The following is a 22,111-nucleotide window of genomic DNA, read 5'->3' as shown; positions in this document are numbered from 1 at the left end:
GTATAAAAATACACTCTTAATATAGCTTTAAAGTTGCAGATTTAATTCCCCAGATATTTCTAGTTATTTTATGATTTTACCAGTTAAGACTTTCATATTATTCAGCACATTTTTTGCGTGGGCTACAAAACTAAATCTATCATCCATCATTATTCCAAGATATTTATATGTTCTTACAATTTTAATGGATTCATTATTAATTTTTACATTGGGGGGGGGGGGGTATATTCAGGTTCAAATAACCTTTCAAAAGCATTTGTTTAGTTTTGTCAACAGAAATCTGTAGGTTGTGCACACTACACCAACCATCAAGGTCTCCCAAGATGTGACACTGTTGACAAGCCCCAAAGCAGCCGGCCAGTAATGTCATCCACAACAGACAACGAGCCAGATTGACATGCCGATCAAAGAGGACCGTTGCATCACAACACGCGAAATGTGCAATGCAGTAGGCATAGGGAAGTCTGCTGTGATAACCATCATAAAGGAACTAGGCAACAACAAACTTTTGAGCCTGGTGGGTCCTGAAAATGCTGACAGATGAGCACAAGGAAGTCCAGAAAGAAATTTGTAAGAAACCTCTCCTTCATTCTGCTACAAGAATGAAGGAGAGGTTTTTCTTTCACGCATATTCACAGGTGACGAAACCTGGGTCCACCATTATGACCCGGAAACGAAGAGACAGTAGACAGAGTGGCACCATCAAAATTCACAGAGCAAGAAGTTCAAAAGGCAGCCTTCTGTCGGTAAAGACATGGCAACGGTGTTTTAGGACAAAGATTGGTCTTGCTTGTGGACTTCTTTGAGCGTGGCACCACAATCAACTCAGATTGATATGTGGAAATGTTGAGTTCGACCGAATGAAAACCTTAATGAGGTTCTTCTCCATGACAATGCATGGCCCACACCAGTCTGCGCATGATGGGGGCTACTGCAAAACTGGGGCATATTGTTCTTTCTCATGCCTCTCATAATCCGGATATAGTACTATCCGACTGTCACATCTTTCGCCCACTGAAGGATGCACTCCATGGAACCCATTTTGTGGACGATGATCAGATCAAGCACAGTGTCTGTGAAGCCCTCCGGAGAAAGAGTGAGGCCTTTTACAGGAGGAATATAGCATCTGACTGAGAGATGGCAGAACTGCATAGAAAATGGTGACTTTGTGGAAAAATAACAGTGTTTATTAATGATGAGGATTAATTGATGTAAAAGTTGTAGGAATTAAATTTTCTTAGGAAACAAATCGGAGGCATTACTTTTGTACCACTCCTTGTAGTATGTGGAAAATGAAAAAAGCAAGCAAGCTTACACAGCATCAGCCAAAAAAAAAAATCCCTCCAATAGTTTGGCTCTTTTTTCCCCCTTGAATTTATTCAAACTATCCACTTCCACCACAACAACAGATGCAAGTTTGTTCAAGCAATCAACCACCAATTGGCTGAAGGCAAATTTCTGCACATCTATTCTGCACCCATCCTTTCTCAATCTGAATTTATGTTCCTTCATGTGCATAGTCTGAGCAGGAGAAAAAAATCACATCAGTAGTGAGTTTGTTCAAGACATTCAAAGCCTTAAATACATCAATCAGATCACCTCACATGTGCCTAGTCTCTAAACGATGTAATTTGCAGAAATGAAACCTTTCTTGGTAAGAGCACCCGTTTTGTTCTCCTTACCAATTGTGTTACCCTTCTTTATACCCATTACAGAAAATCTATACCCTTCCTAAAATGAGGTTTTCAGGCCTGTATGCAGTGCTCAAGATGTGGCGTAACCATTACCTCCTTATGCCTACTAAAAAAATATCCCTGTATATCATTGATAAAACCCTCATGAGCTGTCCTGGCAGCCTATCTGCACTGATCAGAGAACTTCATATCTAACTGTACAATTAACCCCCAGATTCTTTTTATTTTCCATTACCCCAAGTGAAATGCCACACAGTTGGCACGTTACTCTGCGATTACTGCTACCTAAATGCAGCACCTTGCATTTATCAATGTTAAAGTTCAATTGCCATTTCTCAGTCCATTTGCCTAACTTTTTCCGATCTTGTTGCAATAGCATACCTTCAATACTGTCATTAATCACCTCTGCCAATCTTGGTATCATCTCCAAACTTAGACATTAAACTTGATTTTCCTTCATCAATATCATTAATACAGAGAACTGCAAATGGGCTAAGTACAGAACCCTGTGCGACTTCACTAATAACATTAGTTCATGAAGAGGTAGTGTCCACTGATTCTCCCACTCAACCATCCCTTTATCCGTAGCAGTAACTTGCCCTTAATGCCACACTGCTCCAATCTGTACAACAGTATCAAAAGATTTCCTGAAATCCAAGTATATGATATAAATTTTTTTTTTTCGCATCCAGTTCCTTTGTCACTGCATCACAGTATCCAATCAAACTGGTCAGACAAGATCTCCCCTTAAAGAACCCATGCTGTGACCAAATTATAACTGCACTCCTGCCCAGTTGGATCCTGCATCACTTCTTTAAACAGTGACTCCATTATTTTCCCCAGAACAGAAGTTAAGCTAACAGCTAACAGATCTGTAATTACTCATGTCACTTCTTGATCCCCTTTTGTGAATTGGGGATACATTTGCACATCTCATGAATACTGGACCTCCCCAGAATCCAAAGATGCTCTCATAATTATGGCTAGCGGTTTGCTCATCTCCTTTGCTGTCTCACTTAATATAATTGGATAGATCCCATTGTCAGACAATGGTGCTAATTGCAATTATAAAAGGGCAGCACTACACAGGAGCCCCAGGGAGTCGCCTTTTTTTGAGAGATTTGGGATAATGACGTTTTGAAATGAACGTGGACCATCTGTTTGTACAAGAAGAACTTGAATAAGGATCTCAAAGTGTTGTAAAGTCCATGTCAATGTAATTCATGGAGTATTCCATACTCTCATGTGGAATGACATCTTATTGAGGTCAAATCAAACAATTACATGATGATTCAAATTAGGAATGCTTTCCAAATGGCAATCTCTGTTCTTATTAATATGTGCCATTGACTTATTTTATCTAATAACATTTGTAAAAAACACAGAGCTACTAGGCTCAATAACTTCTACACTGTAACAATAATTCAATAATTTAACAGAGTAAGAGGTTACCTAAATTTTTTTGTGTAGAATGCTTTATTTTTTAAAAATTATTTTAATTATTCTGACAGAATGTCTTCTGTAACCGATGGATTTTCCTGATTTGGTTTGATGTGTTTCGGGGTCAGGTTGGGGCTCTCAGCTTTCAACTCCGTTGTGCATCGGACTGGTCATATCTCTATGACTGATAGAATTCATTAAAATCATTCTACCCCTTTATTTTATTCATTCTACATTTGGAGAGCATTGACTGGAAGCATTCTACGCAAAATATTGAGGTACTTCTCTTACTCTTTTAAATTTACCTAATAACAAATTATGCAGGACAAAAGAGGTTGAATTTTTCTAGATACCATACCAGTCAATGGTTTACCATCTTTTTGCAGATTTTGAAGAAGCAACTGAGGGTAAACATCTGATGAACATTCATCGGATCTTTACCTGGTTTGAGGAACGCAAACTACGGTATGTTTCCACTGTTTAGGAAATGTATCTTCTATGTGGTCTATTAAAGAAATTGAAAAGTGAGTGAGTGTGATGATTTGATACTTAATTCCTACATCATGGAATAGTGAATTACATCTGGTACTACAGCACTGTAGCTCAGATGTTGATTGGGCTCTACAAATTTCATGAATAGTAAAAAGGTAGGATATATTGTTCATCTCTTTTCAAAGAAAAATTTAAGTTATTGTATCTTCAGAAGGATGATGTATAGCTTTCTGTTGCTGTTATTTTAACAAAATGTCCAAACATTGGTAATCTGTGAGGAGATCAGCAATACTCTAAACCCTCCATTCCATAATAGGCAGACAAGAAGTCTAGTACTTGTCAGTTTCTTGACTGTTTTCCAAATGTTGTGTGTTATTGTCATTGTCATTTATGGCTGAAGCGAAGTGGATCCAAGTAGCCATTTTATTGCATTCATACCTCTTGTGCTATCACACTTGTTTTATTTTGAGTAGTAATATTGCATTGGAGTGGATTGTGACGAAAGATTTTTCCAGAATTTATTGTTCTTTTTTTAAGTACGTGGCAATTGGCACCCACACATTTTTGGGTGCACTAGCAGTTTTGATGGGAATTTGATATGGCTTTTTCAGCTGAATTTCTTGTGTGACATAATGAAATGCTTCATCAGTTGAAGATTGTTGAATTATTTGTGGGTCAAGTGTCGCAACATTTTTTATAGGTTTGCTAACCTGCTTTCTCAGCGAGCCACAGATATTTACCAGGGCAAATAGGGCTTGTCGAGTAATTTGATTGCCAAAATAGTTGCTACATAGTGGTTTGTTGATTAATGAATGCTATATCCGAATTTTAAAGTGTCTTTCATTTTAAATTAGGATACAGAGTTGCTAAACAGATTGTCAAATCAATGACAGTATTTGTTCTGGAAGGAAGGTGAACATAGAGAGGTTACCCAACATTTAGGACAAGAAAGTTATCTAAAAATTATGGAACTTGTTTTCCTTTTTGATCTCTATGATTATTACCACATAGTGTATGGTGATCATATAGATCCCAAAGGAAGATGCAGAAAAGTGTGGGTAGTTGAGCTATCAGATTATCTAGTTCATTTAGTTTGACTTCTGTTCCAGGGAAAATAATGGAGTCACTGGTTAAAGAAGCATTGCAGGATCATCTAGACAAGACAGTAGTGATAATTCAGACACAGCATGGGTTTGTCTGACTCCCACACAATGGATGGTAGCCATTAAAATACCCAAAAAGACAAATTGGATTTGGGAGTTGTGTAATGAGATTGTTGAATTCTAAATGAGGAAATGGTAGAGATGGTGGAATATAAATGGAAACAAAGGTAACTGAAATACCCACTGCAATATGAACTGCCACAGCTTAGCTTGTAGGGCGGTTTGTAATTGGATGGGCCTGGACAGTGTTTTAGAAATAATAAGTATAGCTACTTCTCCAAGGGCAGGAGACTCTGAGCTCCTATCTTGTCGGTACATTATATTATTTGAGAATTTTGGCAAAACTTATTTTGACAAGAATGACAGAGGGAGAAAGCTACAAATATCTGGGGATGATGCTACAAATATCTCCTGATCGTTTGGTCACTAGTAGCAACCAGTGACCAAATGATCAGGAGGCCAGTATGTTGCTAGTGGAGATAGCAGTACCTTTGCAAACAGGGTTAGCAGCTAGTGAGTGCAGCAATGACATTGTGACGGGGGGGAAGAGTTCATGAAAAATGTAGTACTCTCCCTAGGAAAAACACTAGAAAAATCACTTGGCATTTAGGGCCAATTAGCACAGTGGTTACACTGTGTAACCACTGTGCTAGATACCAATGTGATGGCAGAGAGTTCAAATCCTCCAATGCAGGGGATCGCAAAAGTCACTTCATTGGACCTACCTCCCTCAAGGTCAACGTGATGGTAAGGCAGAGTGACATCATTTCGTGTTACTCTCAATAACTACCACCAACCACAGGATGCAAAAAAAGCCAAACCTAAACAGGTCCACCACTATATATGGATGAAGGTGAGAAGTATAAATAGTGAATATACTGCATTGAGTGTGGCACTCTGTCATTCTTGTCACAGAATAAAGTCACTCAGGTTCAGGCTTTAGGCAGAGGGGGTTGGTTGGTTCGAAAAGTCAAAGACAGTCTTACGAGGAAGATAGTGGGGCAAGTGGCATTATTCCACATATGGCTACCACAAGGGAAGGTTTTTTTTTTTTTTTTTTTTTTTTTGATTTGGTAGTTGTTGGCGCATCGGCTTCTGTGGCCATATTGCACCTCCAAAGGTTTTTGCAGTACAGTGATCCAAGCCCGAAGCGGGAATCGAACCCGCGACCTTTGGGTTGCCGGGCAGGTACTTTACCCACTCGGCTAGCCCGATCGGCACAAGGGAAGGGCAAGGCCATCCAGCCCAACCAACTAGAAGTGCTTCTTGTGCAACTGTATTAGTGACCACTCAGGAAGGAAGAAAACACCATTGTATGAAGTGGAGCATCAAAATGAATACATTCATTATGTATTCATTAGGAGACCTAATGAATACATTCATTAGGTCTCCAGCTTTGTTCCATGTTATATACTAGAGACCTACATGAAATGTAAGTCTCTAGTATGTCCTGTCTATGTAGTTTTCTACACCAACTGGTCGTAACATTTCCTGAATTTTCAGGTCACCAAACATTGAATAGCAATTAACAGATATATCATCATGATGAAGAAAAAGCTCCTACAAGCTTGAAAAAAAATCAAGCAGGATGCGAGTAACCAATCTAAAAATACGAACACAAATGAACCAGAACTGGAGGAGGAACAGCAAGTACCACTGGAGCAGATAAAGAAAACAGACGAGGTTGTGACCCAAAATAGAAAAAGAGTGGAAGAAGCCACTAGCAGAATTTGAGGGAATGGATCCTACAAAGACCTATGCCATACCAAAGAGACCCAACAGAACTGTGGCTAAGTCATAACCACCTCAATCGGTGAATAATACTGGATTATCTCAACAAAGTAACACTAGATACCATCTGCACAGATATCTACTGTGCCATTGTAGCAGCCACCAGGATGAACGGAAGAGAAACCAGAGATCAATAGAAAACAAAACAAAGATTAGGAACTACTAGTCAGGGAAAGAAGTCTACACGAGAGACAACAGGATATTTGATAAAAACCAGAGCGTTATACAGGAAAATTAGACAAGACAAAGAAGGAAGGCAATGGACACCCCAACGGAAGGCACTCAAGGAGTTTTAGGGTGCCTGTGAAGCAGAAAAGTTAGCCATAAAAGCTGTGCCCCATGGATATAGATTGTAAGAAAAAGGACATTCAAGAGATGACAGAATGGAAGATTCAGGAGGAAGAATTACAACTGGCAAACCTCAGGAACAGATAATATCCAAAACAGCTGGTACAAGAAGTTCAGCTGCGCGCACACACACACACACACACACACACAGTGGAACAATTCACCCAGATAAGGCATCCTAACACAATCCCACAGTCTGACTCAAGGATCACCTATCCGAAGCCTATGGACAAAGACACTACAAACCTGGCTAAGTACAGATTGATCAGCGGTCTCAACAAGATGACAACCAAGAGCCAGAACACTGTGGCCAAGCAGCAGAAGGGATGTAAGCAGATGAGCAAAGGATGGAAGCAGAAATTGACAATTTAGGCAGCAGTCGCAGAGCAAGCCTACATGAAACATAGCAAGCTATACACAGCCTACATTAACTACTGCAAGACCTTTGACTCCATGCCACACAGCTGGCTGATAGAAACACTGAAGATCTACAAAGGCTGCCTTGGCACTGACACACTTCCTACAAGCAACCATTGTGAAATGGAGGACCACGATCAAGGTTGAGAACATCACGAGAAGCCTGATCCCCATCAGAAAGTAATCTTCCAAGAAGATACCAAGTTCACTGTGCTTCTGTCTAACACTCAACCCATTCACCATGCTGAACAGCAGGTACTGATATACCCGAAAAGAAAAAGAGGAATAACCTACACACCTGCCCTCACGTGATTGGCATGAATTACATCAAACTATTCTATGACTGAGAATCAACTCCAACAGCTACTTGAGATCACTGAAGAGTTCAGCATTGACAACAGGGTACAATTTAGCCTAAAGCAATGCACGACCCACGGTTTGTATCAGGGAAATCTAGTCAGCCAAAACTGCCAGCTTAAGACCGGTGAAGAGAGTGAAGCCACGACAGAGGGAGAAAGCTACAAATATCTGGGGATGATGCAGGCTCAACAGCTAAAACACAAGGAGATCAAGATCCACCTGACTGAGAAATACCATCAGAGACTGACAAGCCTGCAAAATCAAAGCCAAATGATAGGAACATGGTTAGAGTCAAACACCTACGCAGTCCAAGTACTAACTCACTCCTTCAGGATCAAAGAATGAACCAATACAGAGTTAAAGGAGATGTGAGATTGACCAGGATAGATGACCAAGAGCTGCCAACACCCCACAAAGTTGGCCATAGTCCAGGAAGTTGGTGGAAGGGGGTTTGGCAGATCTCATTGAGAACCTGAAGGATTACTTCCAGGAAAAACATAGTACCAATCTACCAAGCCAGAAGGAAGATAGACAAAAGGTACATGCTGCTCAACCTCAACAATGAGATTCCCCCCCCCCCAACTCACAGAGACAGAAGAAAGACAAAAAGATTGGTGATGAAGGCACTCCATGGTAGATATTACAATGACCTACATCAAGGCTACATAGATAAGATGGCTTCAAATGCCTGGCTCAGAAGCAAGAGGCTTTACCCCAAGCTGAAGGATTCATGCTCGCCATCCAAAAGCAGGTAATCAAATACCACGAACTACAGGAAATACAAGGATCCCTGAGTGACAGGTGATACATGGCAACGATGCCACCTGACCCCAGAAACAATCCAGCACATCGTCATGGGATGTGGGGTTATCACCCAGATGGAATACACACACAGCCATGACCAGGTTGCAATGATAATAGAAGAAGCTAGTGCAAAAATACCATTTAGTTAATGAAAGTATCATATTACAAGTATGAACCCTAGGCTGTACTAGAGATGACCTAGTCACAAAATCTACTGGTGCTGCACACAGCAACAGACAAGAAATGTGGCATATGGAACAAGTAATGACCATCCTAATTACCATGCCTACCAGCAGCATAGTGCTAAAGAGCCTCCATAAGAACCAAGCAGCAATGGACATTGCAGAGAACATTTAAATGGAACTACAGAAAGCTATGAACACATGTAGGACAGTCAGAGAATTCTTCGACCAGTAATAGTAGACCAGACTTAACCATCCCGCACACCTGGTACCAGTGTCCATTGTAGGATGGAGATAAGCCCATTGAGAGAAAGAGATAATAATAGCTAATTAATAAAAAAACTAACCTGGGTATTCCCCTTGGTACCCCTCTTTGTCCTGTTGAGCCAGGAATGACTTCACTGATGTCAGGATCTTCTACATATAGAAATTTATAATCATCAAACACACGTAGGCCATTATCAAATTTTACTCTTACGGTTTCATCTACTGCACCTGATGAGGGAGATGTGATGCACTCCACAATGTTTTTATTGCGCCTGAAAAAAAAAATTTCTTTAACATAATAGAAAAGGCAACTGATTGATTACCAAGTACATATTACATTTATCATATCTGAAATGATTTCAAATTTAGTAATGAGATGGGGGGGGGGGCTCTGAATGATACTTCTATTATGTACTGCCTTGTCTTACTATTAAGGAAAAATTTATCAGGCAGCCTTTGCTAAGCTAGGTTGCACATTTGTCAAACTACCATATTTGACAGCATATAAGATGCATGGGCATATAGGGCACCCCCATTTTAGAAAGGATAAATTAAGGAAAAAAGTTTTAGTGTATTTAGGGATTTCTATAGTAGAAAAAAGCTCATCCTAAAAATGTGATCAGAACAGGAAGAAAAATACAAACTGTATAATAATATATTACAGGTAGTTACCATTTTATGAGTTTTCGCTTTGAGTTTTTTTTTTTTTTTTTTTTTAACTAGATAAATGAGAGCTTACATATGCTCAATTTTTCCTACGTTCTATTAATATTTTGGAAAAAAACAAGGAGTTACCTTTTATTCGGTGCGTAGGATTTCTTCTTTCCCAAATCTCCTTATACGAATAAATTACGAAATGATACTTAAAACCAATTTACATAAATAATTAAAATAGTTTAAAACTCATAATGTATTCCTCACTATCGACACACAGACAGTCCAACACTCCAGGATCACAGCGGAAAACCCCACCTCGACCCCAGAAATATTAAACCCCCATGCAACCTTTAGTGAAAGAAGACATTTTGTCATAAATGCAAAATTACAATACGAATAAAATGCTATTAAAATGGATGAAAGTACCATGAAACCATGCAATTAAAAATTCCTCACTGGAATATCAATAAATTACTATTAAAATACTATGAGACAAAATAACTAAAAGATTCCACCCTTAAGCGGACAGACTTTTTGACTATTGTCATGTTCACAAGGTAGAATGAAACTAACGAAAAAGGAGTATGTTGGGAATCATAAAAATAGGAGATTAGTCTTTGGTACGCATGCGTTCGAAAGTCCACGAATTAGATATGAGAAATGGTCACCGAACGTTGATAGTTTTTTTGTATTTTCATTTCTAAAGTCTTGGCAATCAATAATTTTGTATAATTATGTTGAATACTTAAAATTTTGGCTTTGTTAAACAGGAACGTATGGTTTTCATTTATCGCATGGAATGCTAATTCCATGTAATCCTTTATGTAATCCTTTTTACGGTATGAAGTAATCAATCTGTTGTATTGATTAACCTCATTATCAAACACGGCAGAGTCTACCTCTTGGTATGTGGACCTATCTGATATAATGTAATTTTTTTATTATAATCCGCTTTATTCAAAATTACTACAGTATCCCCCTTATCAGCTTTGTGAATTAGAATGTCCTTATTTTCCCTTAATTCCCGAAAAGGTTTTATAATCCAGTATAAATATGTCGCCAAAGCGGAAAAGGCAGAATTTTTGTATGATACTATAGGCCTAATACAGAGTCTGGGTTTGTGTAGTTTTGCTTGTCCAAAGAAAATAGGTGCATTATTTGTTCTGGCTTTTAGTTGCGCCATTGAAATGTAATCCTTTTTATGGTATGAAGTAAGTAATCTGTTGTATTGATTAACCTCATTATCAAACACGGCAGAGTCTACCTCTTGGTATGTGGACCTATCTGATATCATGTAATTTTTTATTATAATCTGCTTTATTCAAAATTACTACAGTATCCCCCTTATCAGCTTTGTGAATTAGAATGTCTTTATTTTCCCTTAATTCCCGTAAAGCAATAACTTCATTTCTATTTAATCTCGGTGTACCTGACTTTCTGGGATTGTTTATGATTTGATTGACCTGTTGGATTAAAACATCTTTTTGGGGGATGTCTCTAAGACTAAATTCAAGGTCTACTACTAACTGTTTCTTAGGTAGAGTGTGTGGGGGTAAATTATGATTTAAACCTTTTTCCAACAGTGCAACTTGGTGCTCAGTTAATTTGTATGAAGAAAGATTCATAATATTTTTGTAAACCTTTGTTTCATCAGTATTATGAGTAGGAGGAGTTGATAATAGAATCATATGTCCCCAGGTTGATATATTATATCGCACCGGTACTGGATTGTTATCATTGTAGGTCCAGTTCCGATTATTAGTCATATCGTTGCTACGTAGTTCAATCGTATATCGTGCCGGTACTGGATTGTTATCATTGTAGGTCCAGTTCCGATTATTAGTCATATTGTTGCTATGTAGATCAATCGTATTATTACGAACATTTCTAAATCCACGTAGTCTTTGTCGTTTGCTGAAGCGTTTAGCCCTTAATCCAGTCTCTAAAGCCTTCTGGCGAAAATCAATAAACGTTTTCAAATTATTCCAATCAGTGGTGTGCAAATATTTTTTGATCTTATTATGGTACCATTGTATTTGTCAAAAGAATATCCTTTTTTTTTTTTTTCAAGTATCAACAAAATCGAAAATATGAACATTAATTACAAAAAATGAATGTTAAACATTCATAAATACCACATTTACATTTCAAACCATGCACATAGCTATACAATACAGTGTGTACTCCGCTTTACGATATTAATCCATTCCAGAGACACTACCATATAGTGAAAATATTGTAACGTGAACCGAATAACATGTTTTTTGGCAATTCATCCCACGACCTCTGAAGTTGAAAATTTCGTTATATAACTCTCTAAAAAGACGTTTTTACAGTGTAAATTGTATTAGTTATCAATTCAAATCATTAAAACGCACTGCACTTTCATCGTTATCATATGTTCTGTTATAAGAACCAATTTTGAACGGCTTTGTGATATTTTTCTAAAGCATATTTCTGGAGTTCACGACTATAAAATAATAAAAACAATTTGCACTTTCTGGTTTATTGGGCTTTTCTGTTGCTACAAGAAATTATAAACAGGTAGTAAATTCGATGTTATTGCATTTGCGAAAATACCGATATCTGGAATTGTGTGGGTTTTTACGTTACTATGGCGAAATGTGTTATCCCTTTACTGGAATCTTCAATCGTATAAAAAAACAAATTTTCAGAATCCTCTTCATTTTTTTTTTTTTAAGCTTTGCAAACTTGTTACTCCGTGCAAATTGTGTTAGTTGCAATTTGTGCATTCTGCTAAAAAAAATGCTTATGCATGCTATTGAAATTTATAAAGAAAAGAAGATTATCTTGGAAACAAATGCCTCTTGAAGCATTTCTGAAGACGACTGCTTGTGCAACAAACCAACGAGTGCCAAGCCAAGCCAATAATGAGTGATCAACAAGTGTGCATTTAGTCAATGATGATGAATTCTTTAACATTTGCAAGTCAAATAATTTCTTTATTATTATAATTTGCTTAATTTTTCAGGCAATGTTTTAATTTATTTGGATAAATCAATCATTATTAAAACAAATTAATTTCATTGTTGAGAATGCAACCCCTATTTTTAACATTAGGCATATGGGAAATAAATTCCCGCTTTACGATCGAACGCTAGGAATGAATTAACTTGCAAAGTCAGGAACTACCGGTATTTAATTATTATTATTAATTTATCAATACAGCAATTTCGAAGAGAAATAAAAGAATTTTAGCTACATTAGAAAATATTTTATATGAAGCAAACTACTACTAGAATTGAAAATGAACAAAAAGAGAGTGAGGAAATGGTAAAAAGCATTAGTGTTCTGCAAAGGGAAACTTCAGTCATTTTGAAAATAAAAAAAAACTCTTCCTTGCTAATGTTGGTATCACCGTCTTCAGTGCCATCAAGAGCATTACTAATTTGTCTTCTTGAAAGACTTTATAATTATTTTACCACTTATATTTCTCCATGATTCCTTAACCAATTCACACAACTGTGCAATGGTGGGCCTCTTCATTCTTCCTGTGGATGTGAGATCATGATCGAGTTCTCCCACTCATTTGTTCCACTGTTCTCTCATATTTTGCTTAAATGGCTTGTTTATGGACATATCCAAAGGTTGCAATTGGTTTGTCAGTTCACCAGGAATGACAACTATCTGGGTATGCAATTCCCTCACCCTCTTTTTAATGATTTTAGTTCTATGGGCTCTGAACTGGTCCAAAATGAGAAGAGATGGTTTCCTTAAGAGACCACCAGGATGCCTTGCCCATATTTTTTGGAGCCATAAATTCATTCTAGACTCATCCATCTATCCTGTTGGATGAATGTGAACAAATACGCCTGGAATTATTTCCTTAGGTGGATTTTTTCTTTTAAATATTAAAAATGGTGGTAGTTTTCTGCCATCAGCACAGAACCAAAACTACTGTGTAATGTAGTGGTTTTTATTGACACCATTTTAGACCCTTTGATATTCAGTTTTATTGGATAGTGCATCAAAAGTTAGTGGGATCTCATCCATATTTCCTATTTGGCCAATTTCAAAAGAAGTTCATTTTTCAAGCCTTTATTACAAATTTATAGAAGTCCAGTATTTTTAATTCATAATCTGCTGGTAATTTTGGGCAATTTTTGTTTTTGTGCGCATTGACAAACCATGCCTTTGCATGAAATGGTACCTTGTGTTTCAGAAAAATTCAGATTTCCTCATCCTTCTGTTAATATTCTAGCCTTATGCATAATCATTTTGGTAGAAACACTTCCTAAATTCCTTTCACCTACTACCCACTTTTTTACATCTTCAAGTTCTGGTCAATGTGGGTGGGACGACGAAGGTTATGTTTACTTTTTTAGTAGCTTGCTCTTACGAAGAAAGGCTTAAGTTTTGCAAATTACAGTGTCTGGAGACTAGGCACCGGCGAGGTGTTCTGATAGAGGTGTATAAAGCCTTGAAGTGTATAAAGCCATGCTTTGAGCATGCTCAATGCCGATAAGATTCTTCCTCTTGCTCAGAATAATCACCTGAGAGGGCATAAATTCAAATTGAGGAAAGACAGACGTAGGATAGATGTGTGGAAATTTGCCTTTAGCCAGCTGGTAGTTGATAGTTGGAACAGACTTCCATCCCTTGTTCTGGAAGTTGATAGCCTAAATAAATTTAAGGCTCAAGCTGTACAGGTATTTCGAACAAACGGAGGGGTGAAATGGGAGTGTTTTTTTTTTTTTTTTTTTTGGTTGATGCTGCATAAGCTTGCTTTCTTGTATCATATCCATCTTCTAATGCTAATGTTAAAAAAAAAAGTGCATCTTATATGCCGTCAAATATAATAATTAAATTTTTAATATTATAACATTTAAGTGAAAAATATTTCTTTCTTTTTCATTATCTGGTACTCAAAAGTCTAAAACAAAAGTGTGAATATATATTTTATTTAAAAATAAAAGTACACCAAATTTTTTCAATTATGAGACAATCTGTCTTATCCACTACATCACCAAAAAATACATACAATGTACAAATTGGGTGATCAGATAAAAGCAATATTTTATAAAGTTCCATACTCTAATATTTATTGTTAACATTATCAATCTCAAATAAAGTCATTTTACAAAAATGTCACAAATATCTTCATTTGAAGTATAGAGCAGCAAGTAAAATGAAGGTAGGACAATATCAAGGCGAAATGGCCAAGTGGCTGAATGTGGCTTACAATAATGTAAGCAGAGTGTGAATCAGTTTTGAAACATGAAAAATAACACTTGAAGACCAGTACATTTCACTGCAGGATCATCTAGACAAGACTTCAGTCATAGCTCAGACACAGCATGGTTTTGTTAAGGGGAAGTCTTGCCTGACCAATTTGATTGGATACTATGATGCAGTCACAAAAGAACTGGATGCAGGGAATAACTTTTATATTATATACTTGGATCTTAGAAAGGCTTTTGATACTGTTGCACATGGAAGACTGCTGCACAAATTGGAGCAGTGTGGCACTGGAGGCAAATTGCTGCTGTGGATAAAGGGGTGGTTGAGGGGGAGAAGACAGAGAGTGGTAATCAATGGACACTGCTCATCGTGGACTAATGTTATTAGTGGAGTCCCTCAGGGTTCAGTATTGGGTCCATTATTGTTTTCTGTATTTATAAATGATATTGATGATGGTATATCGAGCTTAATGTCCAAGTTTGCCAACGATACGAAGGTTGGCAGGGCTGTCAAGGACACTACTGACACTATGCTACTGCAACAGGATCTGGAAAGGTTGAGCAGATGGGCTGAGTGAGAGGTGGCAAATGAAGTTTAACATTGACAAATGTAAAGTACTACATAAGGGAAACAGCAACCCCAGAGCAAGGTGTTAACTCTGTGGTATTACACTGACAGTGGTAGAGAATGAAAGGGACCTGGGGGTGGTTGTGCAGGCAGATATGAAGTTTTCTGAGCAGTGCAGACGGGCTGCAAGAGTAGCTCATGGTGTATTGTCGATGATATATAGGAATTTTTCTAGCAGGGATAAGGAGGTGATTATTCCCTTGTATAAGGCAATGGTCAGACCACACCTAGAGTACTGTATACAGGCCTGGAGGCCTCATTTCAAGAAGGATGTAGAGCTGCTGGAACGAGTACAGAGAAGGGCAACAAGATTAGTGAATGGAACAAAGGGGTGCTCATACGAAGAAAGGCTTAAGTTTTGCAAATTACAGTATCTGGAGACTAGGCACCGGCGAGGTGATCTGATAGAGGTGTATAAAGTCTTGAATGGTTTGAGCATGCTCAATGCTGATGGGATTCTTCCTCTTGCTCAGAATAATCACCTGAGAGGGCATAAATTCAAATTGAGAAAAGGCAGATGTAGGATAGACGTGAGGAAATTTGCCTTTAGCCAGCGGGTGGTTGGTTGGTGGAATAAACTTCCATCCCTTGTCGTGGAAGTTGATAGCCTAAATAAGTTTAAGGCTCAGCTGGACAGGTATTTCGAACGAACAGAGGGGTGAAGTGGAAGTGGTTATTTTTTATTTATTTATTATTTTTTTTTTTTTGGCTGATGCTGCATAAGCTTGCTTTGTTGCATCAAATGCCTCTACTAATGCTAATAAGTTTGTGATAATACATTATCCAGCAGAGAGGTGATAAAGTACATACTAGCATTGGTATACAGTCAGGCCTCGTATAACAGGTGTTTACATTACACAAAATCATACACGATTTATAAATAGGGGAACGATATCTTATATAACACGAACCGAATTCGCTTATGCACGATTCGCCTTTGTGTTTACAAGAAATGGCAGTCTAACGCGGAATCACCCCAACTGAACGCAACACGATAGGAATGAAGAGAAGATTCTGAAAATGTATTTATGTGTTTTATATCAGTTCCAGCTATTGGTATAATTGCAAATGCAATTAGATCGAATTTACTACCAGTTTATAACAGATCCCACTAGCAGAAACGCAACTGGAAATTGTTTTTATTGTTTTATTGTAGTAACCTCTAGAAATGTGCTTAAGTAAAATATGAGGTGTTAATAGTGTATCTCTGCCTTTACGGTGTTGTTTATTCAGTTGCTACACGCGTGCAACTTTGTTTATGTGTATCAAGCGTGCCTCCTCGTTTTGTAATTGTGCTTTATTCCCTAAAAATGAGTAAAATACTTAAAAGGTGTGAAAAGGAAGCGTTCTGGTGAAGACACTGCAGATTCACAGAGAAAAAAAAAAAGCAATATCGATAAACAGAGGCGGACTGGGTCAAAAATTCTTACCCGGGAAAACTTATAGTGGCCTCATACTACGGTTTATGGCCAAAATCACACCGGCCTCCGGGGTTTCCCCGATAAGGTTTATGGCCAGTCAGCCACTGTCGATAGAGAAAAAATATGAAATTGTAAAAGGCTTTGAGCGAAATGAAAGACCATGTGATATTGCACGTGCTACAGACCTAAATGAGGTAACGCCGAGAATTACAAAGAATGCAGAGAAAATAAAAAACAACTTTCATAGCAGGAACAACTCAAAGTGTAATTAAAATCCATTACATTAAGACACAAAGAATTGAAAGAGATGCAACGGCTCTTTTTTGTTTGATTTTCAATCCAACTGTTTGGATAGAAAATCAAACAAAAAACAAGTTTGCTTACAATAGAAGCAAAAGCATTAGCAATATTTTATTACGTAATAGTCGTAATAAAATACGTAATTATTTTATTACGATTATTTATTGTGTTAGGTAATGTTTTGGTTACAAATGTGTATTCAGTCTTGGGTGGCCGGCACCTAACCCTATTTTTCCCATAGGGCCTGTTGTTTATATTGCACGATTTTGCATTGCACGAGGGTTTCTAGGAACACAACTATCGTGCTATACGAGGCCTGACTGTACTTGCATGTACACCAATGCAAGAAATATAGTAAATAAATTTGATGAATTTGAAGTGTTGGTTAAGACATCAAAGGCGAATATTGTTGGGATATCAGAGATGTGGTGTCACACAGATATTAGGAATGCAGAATTGGAATTTGAAAGGATAGACAGGATAGGAAGGGAGGAGGTGTTATACTGTTAATTAAGAAAAACATAAAATCAAAAGAAGTGCATCCAGTTGATATAGCAGAACAGTGCACTGCTGAGTCAGTTTGGTGTGACATAAGCACTGCGAAAGCAAAAATAAGAGTAGGAGTGTGTTATAGGCCTAATAACTCGAATGAGTACAATGAAAAATTGTACAGAGAAATAGTGTGCTAGTAAATCAGAATGTCTTATAATGGGGGATTTTAACTTCCCAGATATTGACTAGAACTTGTGGATTGGTCACTCGCATACTAGTAAGATTTCTGTGGATTTATTAGATGATTGTTTTCTGCAGCAGCAGCATGTTCGAGAGGCAACCAGAGAGGGTAATACTCTTGATCTGATTATCAGCAGTGATCATTTGTGTATTAAGAATTTGCAGATAAAGGAACCACTAGGTGGCAGAGATCACAGTGTACTGATGTGGGATTTACTTAAAGATATAATTACCATCAGGGGTAAAGGAAAGGGTTTTCACTTCCGTAAAGGTGAGTACAGTGGTCTCAGACAGTTTTTAAATTCTGTACAGTGCAATCAATTGATGATGTTACCAGCAGCAAATTCTATGTAGGAAGCATTCAAGGAATTAATCGTGGAAGCTACTAAAAGTTTCATACCTATTAAGAAATATTGTTCAAAGTTTAGGCCTAAATGGTTATCAAATGAACTAATGAGACTTGTGACAGAGAAAAAAAAAAAAAAAAATGCATGGGATGCACATAAATTATCTGGCGACACAGAAGTCTATGGCAGATATAAGCTAGTCTGTAATCAAGTCACAAAGAAGGTTAGGCAGGCAAAGGCAGATTAAGAGAAATCTTTGCAAAGGATGATAAGAAAAACAGCAAGGATTTCTTTACTTATATAAACTATAAAAGGAAGGGGATGAATCTGATTGGTCCACTTGATATCGATGGTTCAACTGTTGATGATCCTGCTCAGATAGCAAACAAACTGAATGAGTATTTTGCACCTACATTCACACATGAGGAGTTATTAAGATTTGAAAATGCCAGAAGGTTATCAAATTGTAGCAGGGTGCTTAATGATTTTGTAATAACTGAGAGCAAAGTGGAGGCAAAATTGGAGATGAGCAAAAACATTTGCGCTTCTCCAATCCATGGTGACCTCCCCTGAGTCCAAAGATTCTCTGATAATTATGACTAAGGGTTTGCTTACTTCCTTTGCCCCACCTCCTTTAATATAACTGGATAGATCCCATCCACCCCAGGTGCCTTTCGTATGTTTAACTTTAAACATACGAAAGGCACCTGGGGTGGATGGGATCTATCCAGTTATATTAAAGGAGGTGGGGCAAAGGAACTAAGCAAACCCTTAGTCATAATTATCAGAGAATCTTTGGACTCAGGGGAGGTCACCATGGATTGGAGATGCGCAAATGTATCCCCAATTCACAAAGGGGGATCGAAGGGTGACGTGAGTAATTACAGACCAGTTTCCGGGTAAAATAATGGAGTCACTGGTTAAAGATGCATTGCAGGTTCGTCTAGACAAGACTGCAGCAATAATTCGGACAGAGCATGGGTTTGTTAAGGGAAAGTCTTGTCTGACAAATTGATTGGATATTATGATGTGGTTACAAAGGAACTGGATGCAAAAAGTAATTTTGATATCATATACTTGGATTTCAGAAAAGCTTTTGACACTGTTGCGCATGGAAGACTACTGTACAAATTGGAGCAGAATGGTATTAAGGTAAGTTGCTACAATGGATAAAAGAGTGGTTGAGTGGGAGAAGACAGAGGGTGGTAATCAATGGGCACTGCTCTTCGTGGGATAATGTTATTAGTGGAGTCTCCTAGGGTTCGGTGTTGGGGCCACCTTTGTTTTGTATATTTATCAATGATATTGATGAAGGTATATCAGGCTTAGTGTCGAAGTTTGCAGTTGATACAAAGGTTGGCAGGGTTGTTAATGACAATAATAGCAATGTGATACTGCAACAGGATCTAGAAAATTTGGGCAGACAGGCTGAGAAGTGGCAACTGAAGTTTAACCTTGACAAATGCAAAGTATTGCATATGGGTAGAAGTAACCTCAGAGAAACGTACCAACTATGTGGTACTACACTTAGGGTGGTAGAAAACGAAAAAGACCTGGGAGTAATTGTGCAGTCAGATATGAAGTTTTCTGAGAAATGCAGACAGGCTGACAGGGCAGGTCATGGGGTTTTGTCACTACAAAACAATCACCTCCTTTTCCTTTGTCAGCAGGGAAAAGGAGGCGATTGTTTCTCTGTATAAGGCAATGGTCAGGTCAGGTCAGGTCAGGTCAGGTCAGGTCAGGTCAGGCCAGGCCAGCCCAGGCCACGCCACGCATTGAGTACTGCATACAGGTCTTGAGGCCTCATTTTAGGAAGGATGTAGATTTGCAGGGCAACAAGATTGGTGAGGGGAATGAAGGGATTCTCTTACCAAGAGAGGTTTGAGTTCTGCAAATTGCAGTGGCTGGAGACTAGGCACCTGCATGATTTGATTGAGGTGTATAAGGCCTTGAATGGGTTGAGCACGCTGAATTCTGATGGGATTCTTCCATTTGTTCAGATTACGAACCTAAGGGGACATAAAGTCAAATTGAGGAAAGACAGATGTAGAATAGATGTGCGGAAATTTGCCTTTAGCCAGCGGGTGGTTAATTTCTGGAACAAACTTCCATCAGTCGTGGAAGTTGATAGGTTAAATATATTTAAGGAGGAACTGGACCAACATTTAGATGGAATGGTAATGCAAATTTTTTTTTTTTTTTTTTTTGGCTGATGCTGCATAAGGTCATACTCTTGTTTCTTGCATCACATGCCACCACTACTACTATTATGATCTTAGAGGGTTTTCTCAACAAGGTAATAGTTATGAGCCTAAACACCCCATAAAGAAAACAAAGTATGGCAAATTTCTTCAGAACTTGCCAGATATACCATTTTTATTTAAAGACATCATGATAGGGATATCTAGTATTAGTAATTTCAAAATAATGCCAGAAAGCAAGTTTATATTCCCTCAGTCATAAACATACTCAGACAGAAATATGCAAGTTCTTAGTTTCTTCACTAACTTAATCAAACCGATAAATTCTGATATTAACTTGAATCCGCTTGATAAAAGATAATATCTTGATAAAGATATTAGAAATAAAATCAGTAACTTACCCTTGATTCCACACTGTCCTAATTTGTACAGCAGTCTTATATGTAACAGTATTAAAAGCTTTCTTGAAACACAAGATATTATTTCAGAATTATTTTTTGCACCCAGTTCCTCTTAATGCATCATAATAATCAATCAAATTGTGAGACAAGATTGCTCTTTAACAAATCCATGCTGTGACTGCAGTATAACTGCACTCCTCTCTATATAGTCCTGCATTACTTCTTTAACCAGTGACTATTATTTTCCCTGGAACAGAAGTTAAGCTAACACGTCTGAAATTATGACATCACCCTTTGACCCTTCTTTGTAAATTTAGATACATTTACACCTCTCCAGTCCACAAGTATCATCTCTAAATCCAAAATATTCTCATAATTTTTGTTAAGGGGTGTTGATTACCTCTTCTGCCACCTCCCATAATATAACTGGGTAGATCCCATCCATCCCAGGCATCTTTTTTATGTTTAGCATCAGCAATTTTTCTTCTGCTTTCTTCTCAGTTATCACAAAATCATTTAGCACCCTATTAGAAATTGATAAACTTCTAGCATCCCCCTTCTTTAAAGAATTCCTCACGAGTGACTGTAGATGCAAATTACCCATTCAGTTTATCAGCATCTAACACATAATATATCAAGTGGACCAATGTGATTAATCCCTTCCTTCCTTCTAGTGTTTTACATAAATAAAGTGTTTCTTTTTTCTTTGTATGCTTTTCTTCCAAAGACCCCTCATAATCTTCCTTAGCTTTCCTAACTTCCTTTGTGAATTCTTCATATATTAATTTATATCTTCCACAAGCATCTAACGTCACTTGATAATTCATATGCATCCCATGCATTTTTCTTATATTCCATGAGTTGCATTAGTTTATTTGATATCTTCAGGTCCCTGAGGTTGTCACAGACATTCTCTCAGATATGCCAGACAAGCTGTACTTGCTACCTGGGAGTCTAAAACGCTGATGGAACTGATATGCGGGTGACACTCAAGTCAAGTGAACCCAATTTCGGCGAAGTCCGGATGGGCTGTGACAGCCAAATCCTCTGCTTGCACCTTCACGATGGTGGGACTGTTAGTAATCCTGGGTATAACCTCCATGCACAAGTACATGGTGGGTGACCACCCAGGTGTGAACCAACGTAAGCAGGGGTCGAAGTGTGGCACCCACACCACATGGAGAAACGCCGCCCCTCTATGTTACCAGGCAGTACTAGGTGGTAGATGACTCTCATCAACCGGTGCAATACCACCACTTTGCTTA

The 22,111-nt window shown here is 38.0% G+C and overlaps 1 protein-coding gene across 4 annotated transcripts in view; it reads right to left on the bottom strand.

Annotated features, from left to right (window-relative positions):
• The window catches only part of LOC150080768 (plexin-A2-like), a 1,384,718-nt gene that overhangs the window by 278,291 nt on the left and 1,084,316 nt on the right, over window positions 1-22,111 (bottom strand). For all 4 annotated transcript variants that reach the window (XM_090381170.1, XM_090381171.1, XM_090381172.1 and 1 more), the window contains one exon: window positions 9,039-9,230. In XM_090381170.1, the coding sequence (XP_090237296.1) occupies window positions 9,039-9,230 (192 nt within the window). The remainder of the gene's footprint in view (window positions 1-9,038; window positions 9,231-22,111) is intronic.

The sequence above is a fragment of the Mastigoproctus giganteus genome, chromosome 9, assembly GCF_048544385.1.
Source record: "Mastigoproctus giganteus isolate SK-2022 chromosome 9, ASM4854438v1, whole genome shotgun sequence".
In the NCBI taxonomy this organism is placed as follows: Eukaryota; Metazoa; Arthropoda; class Arachnida; order Uropygi; family Thelyphonidae; genus Mastigoproctus; species Mastigoproctus giganteus.
The sequence above is the reverse complement of the archived record's forward strand: the minus strand, read 5'-3'. Positions and strand labels throughout refer to the sequence as shown.